Source organism: Coregonus clupeaformis, unplaced genomic scaffold, assembly GCF_020615455.1.
Source record: "Coregonus clupeaformis isolate EN_2021a unplaced genomic scaffold, ASM2061545v1 scaf0695, whole genome shotgun sequence".
NCBI lineage: Eukaryota > Metazoa > Chordata > Actinopteri > Salmoniformes > Salmonidae > Coregonus > Coregonus clupeaformis.
Window position 1 is genome coordinate 131,322 of NW_025534150.1, and position 24,436 is coordinate 155,757.

At 46.1% G+C, this 24,436-nt stretch overlaps 1 protein-coding gene across 1 annotated transcript in view; it reads left to right on the forward strand.

The window, feature by feature from the left end:
- si:dkey-88l16.3 (low-density lipoprotein receptor-related protein 2) overlaps nucleotides 1-24,436 on the forward strand; it is a 111,344-nt gene that overhangs the window by 69,510 nt on the left and 17,398 nt on the right. Inside the window, 1 exon segment of the mRNA XM_045216369.1 lies at nucleotides 15,695-16,028. Coding sequence (XP_045072304.1) covers nucleotides 15,695-16,028 — 334 coding nt within the window.

A 24,436-nucleotide genomic window follows, 5' to 3' on the forward strand; every position in this document is an offset into this window, starting at 1 on the left:
AAATGTCAGCAATTGTGAAACTGAGTTTAAATGTATTTGGGTTAGGGTAAGGGTTAGGGTTCACCTGTACATGATATAATGACTACTTACACTGCCATAAATAATGACAGAATAGTAATGTTTTATGTCATAGGATTTTTGACAAATCCGTCAAGACGCCAACCATGATCAAGGGTTAAACAGGTTTTAAATCAACTAGTGAATTTGATTGAATATAGCTATGAGTCCCCTTATATCTTAATGTAATGAAATGGGGGAAAAATTGTGGATTATTATCAATGACTAATCAACAGATGTAGTTTATAGAAAGACACATACTGCTGGTTGATAGCGTGGTAGCTTTTAGCGTGGTAACTAGTCTGAGTAATTGGTGAGTAGATTTAGACCGATCAAATTAAATGTTATTTGTCACATGCACGTGTTTAGCAGACGCTATTGTGGGTGTAGCGAAATGCTTGTGCTTCTAGCTCCGACAGTGCAGTAATATCTAACAAGTAATATCTAACAATTTGACAACATATACCCAATACACATCAATCTAGTAAGGAATGGAATTTAAGAATATATACATATATGGACAAGCAATGACAGAACGGCATGAACTAAGATACAGTAGAATATTATAGAATAGAATGCAGTATATACATATGAGATGAGTAGTGCAAGATATGTAAACATTATTAAAGTGACTAGTGTTCCATGTATTAAAGTGGCCAGTGATTTCAATAGGCAGCAGCAGCCTAATGTGCTAGTGATGGCTATTTAACAGTCTGATGGCCTTGAGATAGAAGCCGCTTTTCATTCTCTCGGTCACAGATTTTAATTGAGGTTGTGATTATTTAGCCCTACTGACATCCCTTTCATACTAAGATGTTTTTCCGCCAACCTGACCATACTGCCAACTTTATTCCCTCCTCTTCTTTATATCTGGAAGGTATTGCCGATATCAAAGCCAAAACCTTTTTCCAACTGACGACCTAGTAATCATTTGGGTAAAGTTTTGCCTAAGGCTGGTTTACAGTTGGTCTATCGACATGTCTGTAGACCGTTGTTGCAGTGACATCATGAACATTCTATTGTCTGTCATTATGAAAAAGTATAAACACAAAAACGACAGGTTGCATGACATCAGCAGCCTGGTGGTCCAAAATAGCAGAAATGCTGTATTTTAACACCAATAAACTAATCCATTTAAAATGAATTGAGTATATGTCAATCTAGCAAACCAGGCATCTAAAAGCACCTTTCTAAACAATATTTTGGTTAGTTTTCTAGCTTGTTAGCTAGCTAGTTGGCTAGACAGTTTAAATAATGACCATATCATAGCTGACAACGTATCTATTTGTTTTACAATTTTTTTTTGTAATTTAACCTTTATTTAACTAGGCAAGTCAGTTAAGAACAAATTCTTATTTACAACGACGGCCTACACTGGACGACGCTGGGCGCCGCCCTATGGGTCTCCCAATCATGGCCGGTTGTGATACAGCCTGGAATCGAACCAGGGGGTCTGTAGTGACGCCTCAAGCACTGAGATGCAGTGCCTGAGCGCATTTCTATTACAGGAAATTAAATTCACAACAAGATCATTATTTACACCTTAATGGCTAGCTAATTACAGAAAATAGCTTATGTCTGAGTGTGACGAATAAAAGCCGTGCATTCTACCAGAATTTTCTGTCAGGTAACCGTGACAATGGACGCAGCGACAGGGTAGAAGTTGAACTTTTTTCATCTGTCTGTGACATGGAAACTGACAGTCGCAGCAACTGTCTATAGATTTTCCACCAAAGTTTAACTTCTAATTGTCTACAGACAGGTCGATAGTATAAAGCTGTCTTTAGTATGAAACGTAGCCGTAATGCTGAGGCGGAGTTGGCACGCACTGCGCTAAAGCTCTTGATGGTTGCTAGGGAGCACCAGTTAACCATCCTCCTGGCAGTTCTAAACTTTGCAAGGCATGTTACTTCACCCATCTCTTTGCATAGCCCAACACTAAGCATGCACTCTTTTCTTAACCACAACTGGATGGATCTATAAAGAATTACTGTGGGAATAAATATCTCTGAATGACACAAATATTGTAATAAAGTAGGCTAATGCAATTGAAAGCATAACAAATTGTTGCTTACTGAAACTTCCAAAGTCATCCAATAAATTTGAAGCAATAGTTGTGGTCAACTAGATGATCATTTCAGCACCGTTTTGATTGGGACAGCGCCATGGCACTGCTTTGAGACCAGCGTGGGGACTCGTCTTGATAAATCAAACATCAGATTTTTGTTCTCCATTTTGGATATTGATTAGGCTACAATTAGGCTGTGGAAACGTTAGCTAAATTGAGGTGAGTGCTGCTAAAGATCATCTTGTCTAACTGGCTCATTTATTAGAACATTTTGCCAGCTTGTTATTTAGTTGAGCTGACAGTGTTTTTGCGCTGTTTCACTGTGGTTTTAGTCATCAATCTAGCAAGAGAGCAATATTGTATTAATGCAGTAGTGCCCCCCCCTACCTAAAAAGCTATGACCTTTGACCTTTGGCTTTCACCTGGAATTGTTCATGTATGTCTGAGAAAGAACCCATACGATCTAGTACACAATAAAACATATACAAATATGATAAACGATTTGTAATGAATAAGCCTTTTCATACTTTATAATATGTCCATATATAGTTATCTGTTTTAGGAACGTCTACCCCAAAATATTTCACCTTTATTACGTTACCAAACATTACATTAGTCCAGATCTGTTAAATTTGTGAAGGTCTAAATCAACATTTGGGCCATTTAAACAGCGTGCGTCCCCTCCTATAGACAAAGGGAGAAGGGTTATATAAAGGGCTCCATTTTGTTGCTCTGAGCATATGCAATGTGTCTGCCTACAACGTGAAACAAATGTTTGACTTCCACACAAAGACTACTTTAATTATTTTAGATTTAAGTGTGAAGGTCGTATTCATCATCGTAGAGCTACGATGTATTTATATCCGCCTGCTCGAGACATACAGCGATTGCTTTGCCATGTCTGAAGCAGTCGAGCTGGATAAATGTTTTACTAAGGACCGCCCCTTTTGACGTAACGTTGCAGTTTAGTTATATAAATGATGCAGCCGACCACCAGAGGGAGGCAAATATAATTCATTAATTAATATGCCATTTTAATATTAATATGCCATTTAGCAGACGCTTTTATCCAAAGCGACTTAGTCATGTGTGCATACATTTTTACGTATGGGTGGTCCCGGGGATCGAACCCACTACCCTGGCGTTACAAGCGCCATGCTCTACCAGCTGAGCTACAGAGGACCACAGCGCCGTGCTCTACCAGCTGAGCTACAGAGGACCACAGCGCCGTGCTCTACCAGCTGAGCTACAGAGGACCACAGCGCCGTGCTCTACCAGCTGAGCTACAGAGGACCACAGCGCCGTGCTCTACCAGCTGAGCTACAGAGGACCACAGCGCCATGCTCTACCAGCTGAGCTACAGAGGACCACAGCGCCGTGCTCTACCAGCTGAGCTACAGAGGACCACAGCGCCGTGCTCTACCAGCGGAGCTACAGAGGACCACAGCGCCGTGCTCTACCAGCTGAGCTACAGAGGACCACAGCGCCGTGCTCTACCAGCTGAGCTACAGAGGACCACAGCGCCGTGCTCTACCAGCTGAGCTACAGAGGACTTTGACATGGTCCTAAATGTCTTCTGACTTATAAAATGGTGGGAAATCAATAAAATAAGTCATGTGGACCCCGTGTAGCTCAGTTGGTAGACCATGGCGCTTGCAACGCCAGGGTTGTGGGTTCGATTCCCACGGGGGGCCAGTATGAAAGAAATAATGTATGCACTCACTCTGGATAAGAGCGTCTGCTAAATGACTAAAATGTAAACGTATTTTAAGTCATTCTAGTGCCCGATTTCAGGGACTGTCAGTTTAAGAGGATTTATTAACAAGTGGATTATTTTGCTCTTCAGTCGTTTAGTAACCCAGGCCTACTCCTGACAAAAAGGGTTAGGGTTAACCTGACCCTAACCCTAACCCTAACCCTAACCCTAGGCCTACTCCTGACAAAAAGCCTGTGACTTCACTGATAATCAATGTGATTTTATTTAACAGAATCTCTGTCTGTATTGGCTATTTGGTTAATTGGTTTCTGTCTGGCAAATAAGTGGAGGTGGTATAGCTCATCTGTTCAAGTGCTCATCTACCACTGAGCAGAAACATTTAGCATGCTATAATGGAGCCTAAATCAAGTGCTCATCTATCACTGAGCAGAAACATTTAGCATGCTATAATGGAGCCTAAATCAAGTGCTCATCTATCACTGAGCAGAAACATTTAGCATGCTATAATGGAGCCTAAATCAAGTGCTCATCTATCACTGAGCAGAAACATTTAGCATGCTATAATGGAGCCTAAATCAAGTGCTCATCTATCACTGAGCAGAAACATTTAGCATGCTATAATGTAGGCTAGGCCTATTAATTTGTTCGATCGCGTATATGCAACTCCAAAAGCCCGCGGAGGTTGTGAAATATGAATGAGACTCGCATGCTTTTGAAAATAGGAATGCCATTATTTACTGTGAGTATTATAACTAAGATGAGACCCTACTCCTAACAAAGTGGAGGGAGGGTAGGAAGGAGATGAAATGCGTGTTTAAAAAAGCATGGGATCAGCCTCAAACTTTTATGAATGCGGTTCCACACATTCCCGTGACAAGTTGTGGGAAAAATATTATTTTGTTTTGTTATATTCCGTTATATTTTTTTATATAAAATATCTTGACTGTGATTGTATCTTGTCTGTTTTAATGAACAAAATAACAAACTATTGATTTCATTTGGATGGCACAGCCATGGCTTCATAGACCTGTAAAATAGGCCTAATTAAACTCAAAATAAGCTATTCCATTCGTTTGAAAATATATTTGATTAATTGTAGTTTCTTAGGATCTACCTAAGTTAGTTAATAATGGATTTATTTTTGATGGTGGATATTATCAATGGATTTTAAAATAGACACCCACCTACATCTGTAGAAGCTACTGGTGGGTCTAACCCCTGTAGAAGCTACTGGTGGGCCTAACCCTAACCCCTGTAGAAGCTACTGGTGGGCCTAACCCCTGTAGAAGCTACTGGTGGGCCTAACCCTACATCTGTAGAAGCTACTGGTGGGTCTAACCCTAACCCTACATCTGTAGAAGCTACTGGTGGGCCTAACCCTACATCTGTAGAAGCTACTGGTGGGCCTAACCCTTGTAGAAGCTACTGGTGGGCCTAACCCTAACCCTACATCTGTAGAAGCTACTGGTGGGTCTAACCCTAACCCCTGTAGAAGCTACTGGTGGGCCTAACCCTACATCTGTAGAAGCTACCGGTGGGCCTAACCCTACATCTGTAGAAGCTACTGGTGGGTCTAACCCTAACATCTGTAGAAGCTACTGGTGGGCCTAACCCTAACATCTGTAGAAGCTACTGGTGGGCCTAACCCTACATCTGTAGAAGCTACTGGTGGGCCTAACCCTACATCTGTAGAAGCTACTGGTGGGTCTAACCCTACATCTGTAGAAGCTACTGGTGGGCCTAACCCTACATCTGTAGAAGCTACTGGTGGGCCTAACCCTAACATCTGTAGAAGCTACTGGTGGGCCTAACCCTAACATCTGTAGAAGCTACTGGTGGGCCTAACCCTACATCTGTAGAAGCTACTGGTGGGTCTAACCCTACATCTGTAGAAGCTACTGGTGGGCCTAACCTTACATCTGTAGAAGCTACTGGTGGGCCTAACCCTACATCTGTAGAAGCTACTGGTGGGCCTAACCCTACATCTGTAGAAGCTACTGGTCGGCCTAACCCTACATCTGTAGAAGCTACTGGTGGGCCTAACCCTAAATCTGTAGAAGCTACTGGTGGGCCTAACCCTAAATCTGTAGAAGCTACTGGTGGGCCTAACCCTACATCTGTAGAAGCTACTGGTGGGTCTAACCCTAACCCTACATCTGTAGAAGCTACTGGTGGGCCTAACCCTACATCTGTAGAAGCTACTGGTGGGCCTAACCCTACATCTGTAGAAGCTACTGGTGGGTCTAACCCTAACCCCTGTAGAAGCTACTGGTGGGCCTAACCCTACATCTGTAGAAGCTACCGGTGGGCCTAACCCTACATCTGTAGAAGCTACTGGTGGGTCTAACCCTAACATCTGTAGAAGCTACTGGTGGGCCTAACCCTAACATCTGTAGAAGCTACTGGTGGGCCTAACCCTACATCTGTAGAAGCTACTGGTGGGCCTAACCCTACATCTGTAGAAGCTACTGGTGGGTCTAACCCTACATCTGTAGAAGCTACTGGTGGGCCTAACCCTACATCTGTAGAAGCTACTGGTGGGCCTAACCCTAACATCTGTAGAAGCTACGTGGCCTAACCCTAACATCTGTAGAAGCTACTGGTGGGCCTAACCCTACATCTGTAGAAGCTACTGGTGGGTCTAACCCTACATCTGTAGAAGCTACTGGTGGGCCTAACCTTACATCTGTAGAAGCTACTGGTGGGCCTAACCCTAACATCTGTAGAAGCTACTGGTGGGCCTAACCCTACATCTGTAGAAGCTACTGGTGGGCCTAACCCTAACATCTGTAGAAGCTACTGGTGGGTCTAACCCTAACATCTGTAGAAGCTACCGGTGGGCCTAACCTTAAATCTGTAGAAGCTAATGGTGGGTCTAACCCTACATCTGTAGAAGCTACTGGTGGGCCTAACCCTACATCTGTAGAAGCTACTGGTGGGCCTAACCCTACATCTGTAGAAGCTACTGGTGGGCCTAACCCTACATCTGTAGAAGCTACTGGTGGGCCTAACCCTACATCTGTAGAAGCTACTGGTGGGTATAACCCTACATCTGTAGAAGCTACTGGTGGGCCTAACCCTACATCTGTAGAAGCTACTGGTGGGCCTAACCCTAACATCTGTAGAAGCTACTGGTGGGCCTAACCCTACATCTGTAGAAGCTACTGGTGGGCCTAACCCTAACCCTACATCTGTAGAAGCTACTGGTGGGTCTAACCCTAACATCTGTAGAAGCTACCGGTGGGCCTAACCCTAACCCTACATCTGTAGAAGCTACCGGTGGGTCTAACCCTAACATCTGTAGAAGCTACTGGTGGGTCTAACCCTAACATCTGTAGAAGCTACTGGTGGGCCTAACCCTAACATCTGTAGAAGCTACTGGTGGGCCTAACCCTACATCTGTAGAAGCTAGTGGTGGGCCTAACCCTAACCCTACATCTGTAGAAGCTACTGGTGGGTCTAACCCTAACATCTGTAGAAGCTACTGGTGGGCCTAACCCTACATCTGTAGAAGCTACCGGTGGGCCTAACCCTACATCTGTAGAAGCTACTGGTGGGCCTAACCCCTACATCTGTAGAAGCTACTGGTAGGTCTAACCCTACATCTGTAGAAGCTACTGGTGGGCCTAACCCTACATCTGTAGAAGCTACTGGTGGGTCTAACCCTACATCTGTAGAAGCTACTGGTGGGCCTAACATTAACATCTGTAGAAGCTACTGGTGGGCCTAACCCCTACATCTGTAGAAGCTACTGGTGGGCCTAACCCTAACCCCACATCTGCAGAAGCTACTGGTGGGCCTAACCCTACATCTGTAGAAGCTACTGGTGGGTCTAACCCCTACATCTGTAGAAGCTACTGGTGGGCCTAACCCTACATCTGTAGAAGCTGCTGGTGGGCCTAACCCTAACATCTGTAGAAGCTACTGGTGGGCCTAACCCTACATCTGTAGAAGCTACTGGTGGGTCTAACCCTACATCTGTAGAAGCTACTGGTGGGCCTAACCCTACATCTGTAGAAGCTACTGGTGGGCCTAACCCTACATCTGTAGAAGCTACTGGTGGGCCTAACCCTACATCTGTAGAAGCTACTGGTGGGTATAACCCTACATCTGTAGAAGCTACTGGTGGGCCTAACCCTACATCTGTAGAAGCTACTGGTGGGCCTAACCCTAAATCTGTAGAAGCTACTGGTGGGCCTAACCCTAACATCTGTAGAAGCTACTGGTGGGCCTAACCCTACATCTGTAGAAGCTACTGGTGGGCCTAACCCTAACCCTACATCTGTAGAAGCTACTGGTGGGTCTAACCCTAACATCTGTAGAAGCTACCGGTGGGCCTAACCCTAACCCTACATCTGTAGAAGCTACTGGTGGGTCTAACCCTAACATCTGTAGAAGCTACTGGTGGGCCTAACCCTAAATCTGTAGAAGCTACTGGTGGGCCTAACCCTAACATCTGTAGAAGCTACTGGTGGGCCTAACCCTAACATCTGTAGAAGCTACTGGTGGGCCTAACCCTAACATCTGTAGAAGCTACTGGTGGGCCTAACCCTAACATCTGTAGAAGCTACTGGTGGGCCTAACCCTACATCTGTAGAAGCTACTGGTGGGTCTAACCCTACATCTGTAGAAGCTACTGGTGGGCCTAACCTTACATCTGTAGAAGCTACTGGTGGGCCTAACCCTAACATCTGTAGAAGCTACTGGTGGGCCTAACCCTACATCTGTAGAAGCTACTGGTGGGCCTAACCCTAACATCTGTAGAAGCTACTGGTGGGTCTAACCCTAACATCTGTAGAAGCTACCGGTGGGCCTAACCTTAAATCTGTAGAAGCTAATGGTGGGTCTAACCCTACATCTGTAGAAGCTACTGGTGGGCCTAACCCTACATCTGTAGAAGCTACTGGTGGGCCTAACCCTAACATCTGTAGAAGCTACTGGTGGGCCTAACCCTACATCTGTAGAAGCACTGGTGGCCCAATCTGTAGAAGCTACTGGGCCTAACCCTACATCTGAGAAGCGCCGGGTATAACACATCTGTAGAAGCTACTGGTGGGCCTAACCCACATCTGTAGAAGCTACTGGTGGGCCTAACCCTAACATCTGTAGAAGCTACTGGTGGGCCTAACCCTACATCTGTAGAAGCTACTGGGGCTAACCAACCCTACATCTGTAGAAGCTACTGGTGGGTCTAACCCTAACATCTGTAGAAGCTACCGGTGGGCCTAACCAACCCTACATCTGTAGAAGCTACTGGTGGGTCTAACCTCAACATCTGTAGAAGCTACTGGTGGGTCTAACCCTAACATCTGTAGAAGCTACTGGTGGGCCTAACCCTAACATCTGTAGAAGCTACTGGTGGGCCTAACCCTACATCTGTAGAAGCTAGTGGTGGGCCTAACCCTAACCCTACATCTGTAGAAGCTACTGGTGGGTCTAACCCTAACATCTGTAGAAGCTACTGGTGGGCCTAACCCTACATCTGTAGAAGCTACCGGTGGGCCTAACCCTACATCTGTAGAAGCTACTGGTGGGCCTAACCCTACATCTGTAGAAGCTACTGGTGGGTCTAACCCTACATCTGTAGAAGCTACTGGTGGGCCTAACCCTACATCTGTAGAAGCTACTGGTGGGTCTAACCCTACATCTGTAGAAGCTACTGGTGGGCCTAACATTAACATCTGTAGAAGCTACTGGTGGGCCTAACCCTACATCTGTAGAAGCTACTGGTGGGCCTAACCCTAACCCTACATCTGTAAAAGCTACTGGTGGGCCTAACCCTACATCTGTAGAAGCTACTGGTGGGTCTAACCCTACATCTGTAGAAGCTACTGGTGGGCCTAACCCTACATCTGTAGAAGCTACTGGTGGGCCTAACCCTAACATCTGTAGAAGCTACTGGTGGGCCTAACCCTACATCTGTAGAAGCTACTGGTGGGTCTAACCCTACATCTGTAGAAGCTACTGGTGGGCCTAACCCTACATCTGTAGAAGCTACTGGTGGGCCTAACCCTACATCTGTAGAAGCTACTGGTGGGCCTAACCCTACATCTGTAGAAGCTACTGGTGGGTATAACCCTACATCTGTAGAAGCTACTGGTGGGCCTAACCCTACATCTGTAGAAGCTACTGGTGGGCCTAACCCTAAATCTGTAGAAGCTACTGGTGGGCCTAACCCTAACATCTGTAGAAGCTACTGGTGGGCCTAACCCTACATCTGTAGAAGCTACTGGTGGGCCTAACCCAACCCTACATCTGTAGAAGCTACTGGTGGGTCTAACCTAACATCTGTAGAAGCTACCGGTGGGCCTAACCCTAACCCTACATCTGTAGAAGCTACTGGTGGGTCTAACCCTAACATCTGTAGAAGCTACTGGTGGGCCTAACCCTAAATCTGTAGAAGCTACTGGTGGGCCTAACCCTAACATCTGTAGAAGCTACTGGTGGGCCTAACCCTACATCTGTAGAAGCTACTGGTGGGCCTAACCCTAACCCTACATCTGTAGAAGCTACTGGTGGGTCTAACCCTAACATCTGTAGAAGCTACCGGTGGGCCTAACCCTAACCCTACATCTGTAGAAGCTACTGGTGGGTCTAACCCTAACATCTGTAGAAGCTACTGGTGGGCCTAACCCTAAATCTGTAGAAGCTACTGGTGGGCCTAACCCTAACATCTGTAGAAGCTACTGGTGGGCCTAACCCTACATCTGTAGAAGCTAGTGGTGGGCCTAACCCTAACCCTACATCTGTAGAAGCTACTGGTGGGTCTAACCCTAACATCTGTAGAAGCTACTGGTGGGCCTAACCCTACATCTGTAGAAGCTACCGGTGGGCCTAACCCTACATCTGTAGAAGCTACTGGTGGGTCTAACCCTACATCTGTAGAAGCTACTGGTGGGCCTAACCCTACATCTGTAGAAGCTACTGGTGGGTCTAACCCTACATCTGTAGAAGCTACTGGTGGGCCTAACATTAACATCTGTAGAAGCTACTGGTGGGCCTAACCCTACATCTGTAGAAGCTACTGGTGGGTCCACCTAACCCTACATCTGTAGAAGCTACTGGTGGGCCTAACCCTACATCTGTAGAAGCTACTGGTGGGTCTAACCCTACATCTGTAGAAGCTACTGGTGGGCCTAACCCTACATCTGTAGAAGCTAGTGGTGGGCCTAACCCTAACCCTACATCTGTAGAAGCTACTGGTGGGTCTAACCCTAACATCTGTAGAAGCTACTGGTGGGCCTAACCCTACATCTGTAGAAGCTACCGGTGGGCCTAACCCTACATCTGTAGAAGCTACTGGTGGGCCTAACCCTACATCTGTAGAAGCTACTGGTGGGTCCTAACCCTCACATCTGTAGAAGCTACTGGTGGGCCTAACCCTACATCTGTAGAAGCTACTGGTGGGTCTAACCCTACATCTGTAGAAGCTACTGGTGGGCCTAACATTAACATCTGTAGAAGCTACTGGTGGGCCTAACCCTACATCTGTAGAAGCTACTGGTGGGCCTAACCCTAACCCTACATCTGTAAAAAAGCTACTGGTGGGCCTAACCCTACATCTGTAGAAGCTACTGGTGGGTCTAACCCCTACATCTGTAGAAGCTACTGGTGGGCCTAACCCTACATCTGTAGAAGCTACTGGTGGGCCTAACTCCTAACATCTGTAGAAGCTACTGGTGGGCCTAACCCTACATCTGTAGAAGCTACTGGTGGGTCTAACCCTACATCTGTAGAAGCTACTGGTGGGGCCTAACCCTACATCTGTAGAAGCTACTGGTGGGCCTAACCCTACATCTGTAGAAGCTACTGGTGGGCCTAACCCTACATCTGTAGAAGCTACTGGTGGGCCTAACCTACATCTGTAGAAGCTACTGGTGGGTATAACCCTACATCTGTAGAAGCTACTGGTGGGCCTAACCCTACATCTGTAGAAGCTACTGGTGGGCCTAACCCTAAATCTGTAGAAGCTACTGGTGGGCCTAACCCTAACATCTGTAGAAGCTACTGGTGGGCCTAACCCTACATCTGTAGAAGCTACTGGTGGGCCTAACCCTAACCCTACATCTGTAGAAGCTACTGGTGGGTCTAACCCTAACATCTGTAGAAGCTACCGGTGGGCCTAACCCTAACCCTACATCTGTAGAAGCTACTGGTGGGTCTAACCTCAACATCTGTAGAAGCTACTGGTGGGCCTAACCCAAATCTGTAGAAGCTACTGGTGGGCCTAACCTAACATCTGTAGAAGCTACTGGTGGGCCTAACCCTACATCTGTAGAAGCTACTGGTGGGCCTAACCCTAACCCTACATCTGTAGAAGCTACTGGTGGGTCTAACCCTAACATCTGTAGAAGCTACCGGTGGGCCTAACCCTAACCCTACATCTGTAGAAGCTACTGGTGGGTCTAACCCTAACATCTGTAGAAGCTACTGGTGGGCCTAACCCTAAATCTGTAGAAGCTACTGGTGGGCCTAACCTAACATCTGTAGAAGCTACTGGTGGGCCTAACCCTACATCTGTAGAAGCTAGTGGTGGGCCTAACCCTAACCCTACATCTGTAGAAGCTACTGGTGGGTCTAACCCTAACATCTGTAGAAGCTACTGGTGGGCCTAACCCTACATCTGTAGAAGCTACCGGTGGGCCTAACCCTACATCTGTAGAAGCTACTGGTGGGTCTAACCCTACATCTGTAGAAGCTACTGGTGGGCCTAACCCTACATCTGTAGAAGCTACTGGTGGGTCTAACCCTACATCTGTAGAAGCTACTGGTGGGCCTAACATTAACATCTGTAGAAGCTACTGGTGGGCCTAACCCTACATCTGTAGAAGCTACTGGTGGGCCTAACCCTAACCCTACATCTGTAGAAGCTACTGGTGGGCCTAACCCTACATCTGTAGAAGCTACTGGTGGGTCTAACCCTACATCTGTAGAAGCTACTGGTGGGCCTAACCCTACATCTGTAGAAGCTACTGGTGGGCCTAACCCTAACATCTGTAGAAGCTACTGGTGGGCCTAACCCTACATCTGTAGAAGCTACTGTTGGGCCTAACCCTAACATCTGTAGAAGCTACTGGTGGGCCTAACCCTAACATCTGTAGAAGCTACTGGTGGGTCTAACCCTAACATCTGTAGAAGCTACCGGTGGGCCTAACCCTACATCTGTAGAAGCTACTGGTGGGCCTAACCCTAACATCTGTAGAAGCTACTGGTGGGCCTAACCCTACATCTGTAGAAGCTACTGGTGGGCCTAACCCTACATCTGTAGAAGCTACTGGTGGGCCTAAGCCTACATCTGTAGAAACTACTGGTGGGCCTATCCCTACATCTGTAGAAGCTACTGGTGGGCCTAACCCTACATCTGTAGAAGCTACTGGTGGGCCTAACCCTAACATCTGTAGAAGCTACCGGTAGGCCTAACCCTACATCTGTAGAAGCTACTGGTGGGCCTAACCCTACATCTGTAGAAGCTACTGGTGGGCCTAACCCTAACCCTACATCTGTAGAAGCTACTGGTGGGTCTAACCCTAACATCTGTAGAAGCTACTGGTGGGCCTAACCCTACATCTGTAGAAGCTACCGGTGGGCCTAACCCTACATCTGTAGAAGCTACTGGTGGGCCTAACCCTAACCCTACATCTGTAGAATCTACTGGTGGGTCTAACCCTAACATCTGTAGAAGCTACTGTTGGGCCTAACCCTACATCTGTAGAAGCTACCGGTGGGCCTAACCCTACATCTGTAGAAGCTACTGGTGGGCCTAACCCTACATCTGTAGAAGCTACTGGTGGGTCTAACCCTACATCTGTAGAAGCTACTGGTGGGCCTAACCCTACATCTGTAGAAGCTACCGGTGGGCCTAACCCTAACATCTGTAGAAGCTACTGGTGGGCCTAACCCTACATCTGTAGAAGCTACTGGTGGGCCTAACCCTACATCTGTAGAAGCTACTGGTGGGCCTAACCCTACATCTGTAGAAGCTACTGGTGGGCCTAACCCTAACCCTACATCTGTAGAAGCTACTGGTGGGCCTAACCCTAACCCTACATCTGTAGAAGCTACTGGTGGGCCTAACCCTACATCTGTAGAAGCTACCGGTGGGCCTAACCCTACATCTGTAGAAGCTACTGGTGGGCCTAACCCTACATCTGTAGAAGCTACTGGTGGGCCTAACCCTACATCTGTAGAAGCTACTGGTGGGCCTAACCCTAACATCTGTAGAAGCTACCGGTGGGCCTAACCCTACATCTGTAGAAGCTACTGGTGGGCCTAACCCTACATCTGTAGAAGCTACTGGTGGGCCTAACCCTACATCTGTAGAAGCTACTGGTGGGCCTAACCCTAACATCTGTAGAAGCTACCGGTGGGCCTAACCCTACATCTGTAGAAGCTACTGGTGGGCCTAACCCTACATCTGTAGAAGCTACCGGTGGGCCTAACCCTAACATCTGTAGAAGCTACCGGTGGGCCTAACCCTAACATCTGTAGAAGCTACTGGTGGGTCTAACCCTAACATCTGTAGAAGCTACCGGTGGGCCTAACCCTACATCTGTAGAAGCTACTGGTGGGTCTAACCCTAACATCTGTAGAAGCTACTGGTGGGTCTAACCCTAACATCTGTAGAAGCTACTAGTGGGCCTAACCCTACATCTGTAGAAGCTACTGGTGGGCCTAACCCTAACCCTACATCTGTAGAAGCTACTGGTGGGCCTAACCCTAACCCTACATCTGTAGAAGCTACTGGTGGGCCTAACCCTACATCTGTAGAAGCTACTGGTGGGTCTAACACTACATCTGTAGAAGCTACTGGTGGGCCTAACCTACATCTGTAGGAAGCTACTGGTGGGCCTAACCCTACATCTGTAGAAGCTACTGGTGGGCCTAACCCCTACATCTGTAGGAAGCTACTGGTGGGCCTAACCCTACATCTGTAGAAGCTACTGGTGGGCCTAACCCTAACATCTGTAGAAGCTACTGGTGGGCCTAACCCTACATCTGTAGAAGCTACTGATGGGTCTAACCCTACATCTGTAGAAGCTACTGGTGGGCCTAACCCTAACCCTACATCTGTAGAAGCTACTGGTGGGCCTAACCCTAACATCTGTAGAAGCTACTGGTGGGCCTAACCCTACATCTGTAGAAGCTACTGGCGGGCCTAACCCTACATCTGTAGAAGCTACCGGTGGGCCTAACCCTAACATCTGTAGAAGCTACCGGTGGGCCTAACCCTACATCTGTAGAAGCTACAGGTGGGCCTAACCCTAACATCTGTAGAAGCTACTGGTGGGCCTACCCCTAACCCTACATCTGTAGAAGCTACTGGTGGGCCTAACCCTAACCCTACATCTGTAGAAGCTACTGGTGGGTCTAACCCTACATCTGTAGAAGCTACTGGTGGGCCTAACCCTACATCTGTAGAAGCTACCGGTGGGCCTAACCCTAACATCTGTAGAAGCTTCCGGTGGGCCTAACCCTAACATCTGTAGAAGCTACCGGTGGGCCTAACCCTAACATCTGTAGAAGCTACTGGTGGGCCTAACCCTACATCTGTAGAAGCTACTGGTGGGCCTAACCCTACATCTGTAGAAGCTACTGGTGGGCCTAACCCTAACATCTGTAGAAGCTACTGGTGGGCCTAACCCTAACATCTGTAGAAGCTACTGGTGGGCCTAACCCTAACATCTGTAGAAGCTACTGGTGGGCCTAACCCTAACATCTGTAGAAGCTACTGGTGGGCCTAACCCTAACATCTGTAGAAGCTACTGGTGGGCCTAACCCTAACATCTGTAGAAGCTACTGCCATAACACTCTGGTTCTCCTTATATAACCTAGGATGTCTCTGTAACCTCCAGGTGGGTCTGGAGTGAAGCCCCAAGATGTCAGCCATAGTAAACCTTCCCTGGGGCATGCTGGGAACACCGTCCCCCCTGGTCAGGACTGGTCCGGGAGGACCACCCCCGCTGGGGTGGAGGTGCAGGAGCTGGACTCTGAGTCATGTGATGTCCAGCAGTGTAATGGACATGGGAAGTGTGTGACGCGGGGTGGAGAAACCTCCTGCCAGTGTATTCTGGGATACCAGGGGGAGTTCTGTGGTGAGGGTCCAGGGGTCAGTAACGCCCCCCTCACATTGGGCATCCTCAGCCTCATTGGTGGAGTCCTCATCGCAGCTGTCATCATCTGGAAGAGGTAGTCTCAGATAAAATCAATGCTGCATACCTATATACCCTACTACTGTATACCCGACTGCTATATACCTGTATACCCTACCACTCTATACCTATATACCCTACTACATACCTGTATACCCTACTACCGTATACCCTACGACTATATACCCTACTACTATAAACCTATATACCCTACTACTGTATACCAAAAAAGTGTTAATGATCCAAATATATTTTATATTTGAGGTTCTTCAAATAGCAACTCTTTGCCTTGATGACAGCTTTGCACACACTTGGCATTCTCTCAACCAGCTTCACCTGGAATGCTTTTCCAACAGTCTTGAAGGAGTTCCCACATATGCTGAGCACTTGTTAGCTGCTTTTCCTTCACTCTGCGGTCCGACTCATCCCAAATCATCTGATGCAGCACTCAATCACTCCACTTACACTGCCTGGAGGTGTTTTGGGTCGTTGTCCTGTTGAAAAACAAATGACAGTCCCACTAAGCCCAAACCAGATGGGATGGTGTATCGCTGCAGAATGCTGTGGTAGCCATGCTGGTTAACTGTGCCTTGAATTCTAAATAAATCACTGAACGTGTCACCAGCAAAGCACCCCCACACCATAACACCACCTCCTCCATGCTTTACGGTGGGAAAAACACATGCGTAGATCATCCATTCACCCACATGGAACCAAAAACTGTCGTTTCTCTTTGCTTATTTGAGCTGTTCTTGCCGTAATATGGACTTGGTCTTTTACCAAATAGGGCTATCTTCTGTATACCAACCCTACCTTGTCACAACACAACTGATTGGCTCAAAAGCATTAAGGAAAGACATTCCACAAATTAACTTTTAAGAAGGCACACCTGTTAATTGAAATGCATTCCAGGTGACTACCTCATGAAGCTGGTTGAGAGAATACCAAGAGTGTGCAAAGCTGTCATCAAGGCAAAGGGTGGCTATTTGAAGAATCTCAAATATAAAATATATTTGGATCATTAACACTTTTTTTTGGTTACTACCGGATTCCATATGTGTTATTTCATAGTTTTGATGTATTCACTATTATTCTACAATGTAAGAAAAACCCTTGAATGAGTAGGTGCTTTCAAACTTTTGACTGGTACTGTACCTATAATAATAATATATATATATATATATATATATATATATATATATATATATATATATATATATATATATATATATATATATATATATATATATATATATATATATATACTTGCACCCTACTGCTGTATACTCTACTACTATATACCCTACTTCTGTATTCCCTATATACCCTACTAATGTATACCCTACTACTGTAGACCCTATAGACCCTATAGACCCTACTACTGTAGACCCTACTACTATATACCCTACTTCTGTATTCCCTATATACCCTACTAATGTATACCCTACTACTGTAGACCCTAATACTGTAGACCCTACTAATGTATACCCTATAGACCCTACTACTGTAGACCCTACTAATGTATACCCTATAGACCCTACTACTGTAGACCCTACTAATGTAGACCCTATAGACCCTACTACTGTAGACCCTATAGACCCTACTACTGTAGACCCTACTACTGTAGACCCTACTACTGTAGACCCTACTACTATAGACCCTATAGACCCTACTACTGTAGACCCTACTACTGTAGACCCTATAGACCCTACTACTGTAGACCCTATAGACCCTACTACTGTAGACCCTATAGACCCTACTACTGTAGACCCTATAGACCCTACTACTGTAGACCCTACTACTATAGACCCTATAGACCCTACTACTGTAGACCCTACTACTGTAGACCCTATAGACCCTACTACTGTAGACCCTATAGACCCTACTACTGTAGACCCTACTACTGTAGACCCTACTACTATAGACCCTATAGACCCTACTACTATAGACCCTATAGACCCTACTACTGTAGACCCTATAGACCCTACTACTATAGACCCTATAGACCCTACTACTGTAGACCCTATAGACCCTACTACTGTAGACCCTATAGACCCTACTACTGTAGACCCTACTACTGTAGACCCTACTACTGTAGACCCTATAGACCCTACTACTATAGACCCTACTACTGTAGACCCTACTACTATAGACCCTATAGACCCTACTACTATAGACCCTACTACTGTAGACCCTATAGACCCTACTACTGTAGACCCTACTACTGTAGAACCTACTACTGTAGACCCTACTACTATAGACCCTATAGACCCTACTACTATAGACCCTACTACTGTAGACCCTATAGACCCTACTACTGTAGACCCTACTACTGTAGACCCTACTACATAGACCCTATAGACCCACTACTATAGACCCTACTACTGTAGACCCTATAGACCCTACTACTGTAGACCCTATAGACCCTACTACTGTAGACCCTATAGACCCTACTACTGTAGACCCTATAGACCCTACTACTGTAGACCCTACTACTGTAGACCATATATACCCTACTACTATATACCCTACTACTGTAGACCCTACTACTGTAGACCCTATAGACCCTACTACTGTAGACCCTACTACTGTAGACCATATACCCTACTACTACTACCACTGTAGACCCTACTACTGTAGACCCTATAGACCCTACTACTGTAGACCCTATAGACCCTACTACTGTATACCCTACTACTGTAGACCCTATAGACCCTACTACTATAGACCCTACTACTGTAGACCCTATAGACCCTACTACTGTATACCCTACTACTGTAGACCCTATAGACCCTACTACTATAGACCCTATAGACCCTACTACTGTAGACCCTACTACTATAGACCCTACTACTGTAGACCCTACTACTGTAGACCCTATAGACCCTACTACTGTAGACCCTATAGACCCTACTACTGTAGACCCTATAGACCTACTACTGTGACCCTATAGACCCTACTACTGTAGACCCTATAGACCCTACTACTGTAGACCCTATAGACCCTACTACTGTAGACCCTATAGACCCTACTAATGTATACCCTACTACTGTAGACCCTATAGACCCTACTACTGTAGACCCTATAGACCCTACTACTGTAGACCCTATAGACCCTACTACTATAGACCCTACCACTGTAGACCCTATAGACCCTACTACTGTAGACCCTATAGACCCTACTACTGTAGACCCTATAGACCCTACTACTATAGACCCTACCACTGTAGACCCTATAGACCCTACTACTGTAGACCCTATAGACCCTACTACTGTAGACCCTATAGACCCTACTACTGTAGACCCTATAGACCCTACTACTGTAGACCCTACTACTGTAGACCCTATAGACCCTACTACTGTAGACCCTACTACTGTAGACCCTACTACTGTAGACCCTATAGACCCTTACTGTAGACCCTATAGACCCTACTACTGTATACCCTACTACTGTAGACCCTATAGACCCTACTACTATAGACCCTACTACTGTAGACCCTACTACTGTAGACCCTACTACTGCGACCCTACTACTGTAGACCCTACTACTGTAGACCCTATAGACCCTACTACTGTAGACCCATAGACCCTACTACTGTAGACCCTATAGACCCTACTACTGTAGACCCTATAGACCCTACTACTGTAGACCCTACTACTGTAGACCCTATAGACCCTACTACTGTAGACCCTATAGACCCTACTACTATAGACCCTATAGACCCTACTACTGTAGACCCTACTACTGTAGACCCTATAGACCCTACTACTGTAGACCCTATAGACCCTACTACTGTAGACCCTATAGACCCTACTACTGTAGACCCTATAGACCCTACTACTGTAGACCCTATAGACCCTACTACTGTAGACCCTACTACTGTAGACCCTACTACTGTAGACCCTACTAATGTAGACCATATAGACCCTACTACTGTAGACCATATATACCCTACTACTGTAGACCCTATAGACCCTACTACTGTAGACCCTATAGACCCTACTACTGTAGACCCTACTAATGTAGACCATATAGACCCTACTACTGTAGACCATATAGACCCTACTACTGTAGACCATATATAACCCTACTACTGTAGACCCTATAGACCCTACTACTGTAGACCCTACTACTGTAGACCCTATAGACCCTACTACTGTAGACCCTACTACTGTAGACCCTACTACTGTAGACCCTACTACTGTAGACCCTATAGACCCTACTACTGTAGACCCTATAGACCCTACTACTGTAGACCCTACTACTGTAGACCCTACTACTGTAGACCCTACTACTGTAGACCCTATAGACCCTACCACTGTAGACCCTACTACTGTAGACCCTACTACTGTAGACCCTACTACTGTAGACCCTATAGACCCTACTACTGTAGACCCTACCACTGTAGACCCTACCACTGTAGACCATATATACCCTACTACTGTAGACCCTACTACTGTAGACCCTATAGACCCTACTACTGTAGACCCTGTAGACCCTACTACTGTAGACCCTATAGACCCTACTACTGTAGACCCTATAGACCCTACTACTATAGACCCTACTACTGTAGACCCTATAGACCCTACTAATGTATACCCTACTACTGTAGACCCTACTACTGTAGACCCTATAGACCCTACTACTGTAGACCCTATAGACCCTACTACTGTAGACCCTATAGACCCTACTACTGTAGACCCTATAGACCCTACTACTGTAGACCCTATAGACCCTACTACTGTAGACCCTATAGACCCTACTACTGTAGACCCTACTACTGTAGACCCTACTACTGTAGACCCTATAGACCCTACTAATGTATACCCTATAGACCCTACTACTGTAGACCCTGTAGACCCTACTACTGTAGACCCTACTACTGTAGACCCTACTACTGTAGACCCTATAGACCCTACTACTGTAGACCCTATAGACCCTACTACTGTAGACCCTACTACTGTAGACCCTACTACTGTAGACCCTATAGACCCTACTAATGTATACCCTACTACTGTAGACCCTACTACTGTAGACCCTATAGACCCTACTACTGTAGACCCTACTACTGTAGACCCTACTACTGTAGACCCTATAGACCCTACTACTGTAGACCCTACTACTGTAGACCCTACTACTGTAGACCCTATAGACCCTACTACTATAGACCCTATAGACCACTACTCGTAGACCCTATAGACCCTACTACTATAGACCCTACTACTGTAGACCCATAGACCCTACTACTATAGACCCTACTACTGTAGACCTATAGACCCTACTACTGTAGACCCTACTACTGTAGACCCTATAGACCCTACTACTGTAGACCCCACTACTGTAGACCCTACTACTGTAGACCCTACTACTGTAGACCCTATAGACCCTACTACTATAGACCCTATAGACCCTACTACTGTAGACCCTATAGACCCTACTACTATAGACCCTACTACTGTAGACCCTATAGACCCTACTACTATAGACCCTACTACTGTAGACCCTATAGACCCTACTACTGTAGACCCTATAGACCCTACTACTGTAGACCCTAATACTGTAGACCCTATAGACCCTACTACTATAGACCCTACTACTGTAGACCCTATAGACCCTACTACTGTAGACCCTACTACTGTAGACCCTGTAGACCCTACTACTGTAGACCCAGTAGACCCTACTACTGTAGACCCTATAGACCCTACTACTGTAGACCCTATAGACCCTACTACTGTAGACCCTATAGACCCTACTACTATAGACCTCTACTGTAGACCCTATAGACCCTACTACTGTAGACCCTACTACTGTAGACCTGTAGACCCTACTACTGTAGACCCTGTAGACCCTACTACTGTAGACCCTATAGACCCTACTACTGTAGACCCTACTACTGTAGACCCTGTAGACCCTACTACTGTAGACCCTACTACTGTAGACCCTGTAGACCCTACTACTGTAGACCCTACTACTGTAGACCCTGTAGACCCTACTACTGTAGACCCTACTACTGTAGACCCTATAGACCCTACTACTGTAGACCCTACTACTGTAGACCCTGTAGACCCTACTACTGTAGACCCTACTACTGTAGACCCTATAGACCCTACTACTGTAGACCCTGTAGACCCTACTACTGTAGACCCTACTACTGTAGACCCTGTAGACCCTACTACTGTAGACCCTGTAGACCCTACTACTGTAGACCATATAGACCCTACTACTGTAGACCATATATACCCTACTACTGTAGACCCTATAGACCCTACTACTATAGACCCTACTACTGTAGACCCTATAGACCCTACTACTGTAGACCCATAGACCCTACTACTGTAGACCCTATAGACCCTACTACTATAGACCCTACACTAGACCCTATAGACCCTACTACTGTAGACCCTATAGACCCTACTACTGTAGACCCTATAGACCCTACTACTGTATACCCTACTACTGTAGACCCTATAGACCCTACTACTGTAGACCCTACTACTATAGACCCTATAGACCCTACTACTGTAGACCCTACTACTGTAGACCCTATAGACCCTACTACTGTAGACCCTACTACTGTAGACCCTACTACTGTAGACCCTACTACTGTAGACCCTACTACTGTAGACCCTACTACTGTAGACCCTACTACTGTAGACCCTATAGACCCTACTACTGTAGACCCTATAGACCCTACTACTGTAGACCCTATAGACCCTACTACTATAGACCCTACTACTGTAGACCATATATACCCTACTACTATAGACCCTACTACTGTAGACCCTATAGACCCTACTACTGTAGACCCTACTACTGTAGACCCTACTACTGTAGACCCTACTACTGTAGACCCTATAGACCCTACTACTGTAGACCCTACTACTGTAGACCCTATAGACCCTACTACTATAGACCCTATAGACCCTACTACTGTAGACCCTACTACTGTAGACCCTACTACTATAGACCCTACCACTGTAGACCCTATAGACCCTACCACTGTAGACCCTACCACTGTAGACCCTATAGACCCTACTACTGTAGACCCTATAGACCCTACTACTGTAGACCATATATACCCTACTACTGTAGACCCTACTACTGTAGACCCTATAGACCCTACTACTGTAGACCCTATAGACCCTACTACTGTAGACCCTATAGACCCTACTACTGTAGACCCTATAGACCCTACTACTGTAGACCCTACTACTGTAGACCCTATAGACCCTACTACTGTAGACCCTATAGACCCTACTACTATAGACCCTACTACTATAGACCCTGTAGACCCTACTACTGTAGACCCTACTACTGTAGACCCTATAGACCCTACTACTGTAGACCCTACTACTGTAGACCCATAGACCCTACTACTGTAGACCCTATAGACCCTACTACTATAGACCCTACTGGTACTACTGTAGACCCTACTACTGTAGACCCTACTACTGTAGACCCTACTACTATAGACCCTACCACTGTAGACCCTATAGACCCTACCACTGTAGACCCTACCACTGTAGACCCTATAGACCCTACTACTGTAGACCCTATAGACCCTACTACTGTAGACCATATATACCCTACTACTGTAGACCCTATAGACCCTACTACTGTAGACCCTACTACTATAGACCCTGTAGACCCTACTACTGTAGACCCTATAGACCCTACTACTGTAGACCCTATAGACCCTACTACTGTAGACCCTATAGACCCTACTACTATAGACCCTATAGACCCTACTACTGTAGACCCTACTACTGTAGACCCTGTAGACCCTACTACTGTAGACCCTATAGACCCTACTACTGTAGACCCTATAGACCCTACTACTATAGACCCTGTAGACCCTACTACTGTAGACCCTATAGACCCTACTACTGTAGACCCTATAGACCCTACTACTGTAGACCCTATAGACCCTACTACTGTAGACCCTATAGACCCTACTACTGTAGACCCTACTACTGTAGACCCTACTACTGTAGACCCTATAGACCCTACTAATGTATACCCTATAGACCCTACTACTGTAGACCCTGTAGACCCTACTACTGTAGACCCTACTACTGTAGACACTATAGACCCTACTACTGTAGACCCTATAGACCCTACTACTGTAGACCCTATAGACCCTACTACTGTAGACCCTACTACTGTAGACCCTACTACTGTAGACCCTATAGACCCTACTAATGTATACCCTACTACTGTAGACCCTACTACTGTAGACCCTATAGACCCTACTACTGTAGACCCTACTACTGTAGACCCTACTACTGTAGACCCTATAGACCCTACTACTGTAGACCCTACTACTGTAGACCCTACTACTGTAGACCCTACTACTGTAGACCCTATAGACCCTACTACTATAGACCCTATAGACCCTACTACTGTAGACCCTATAGACCCTACTACTATAGACCCTACTACTGT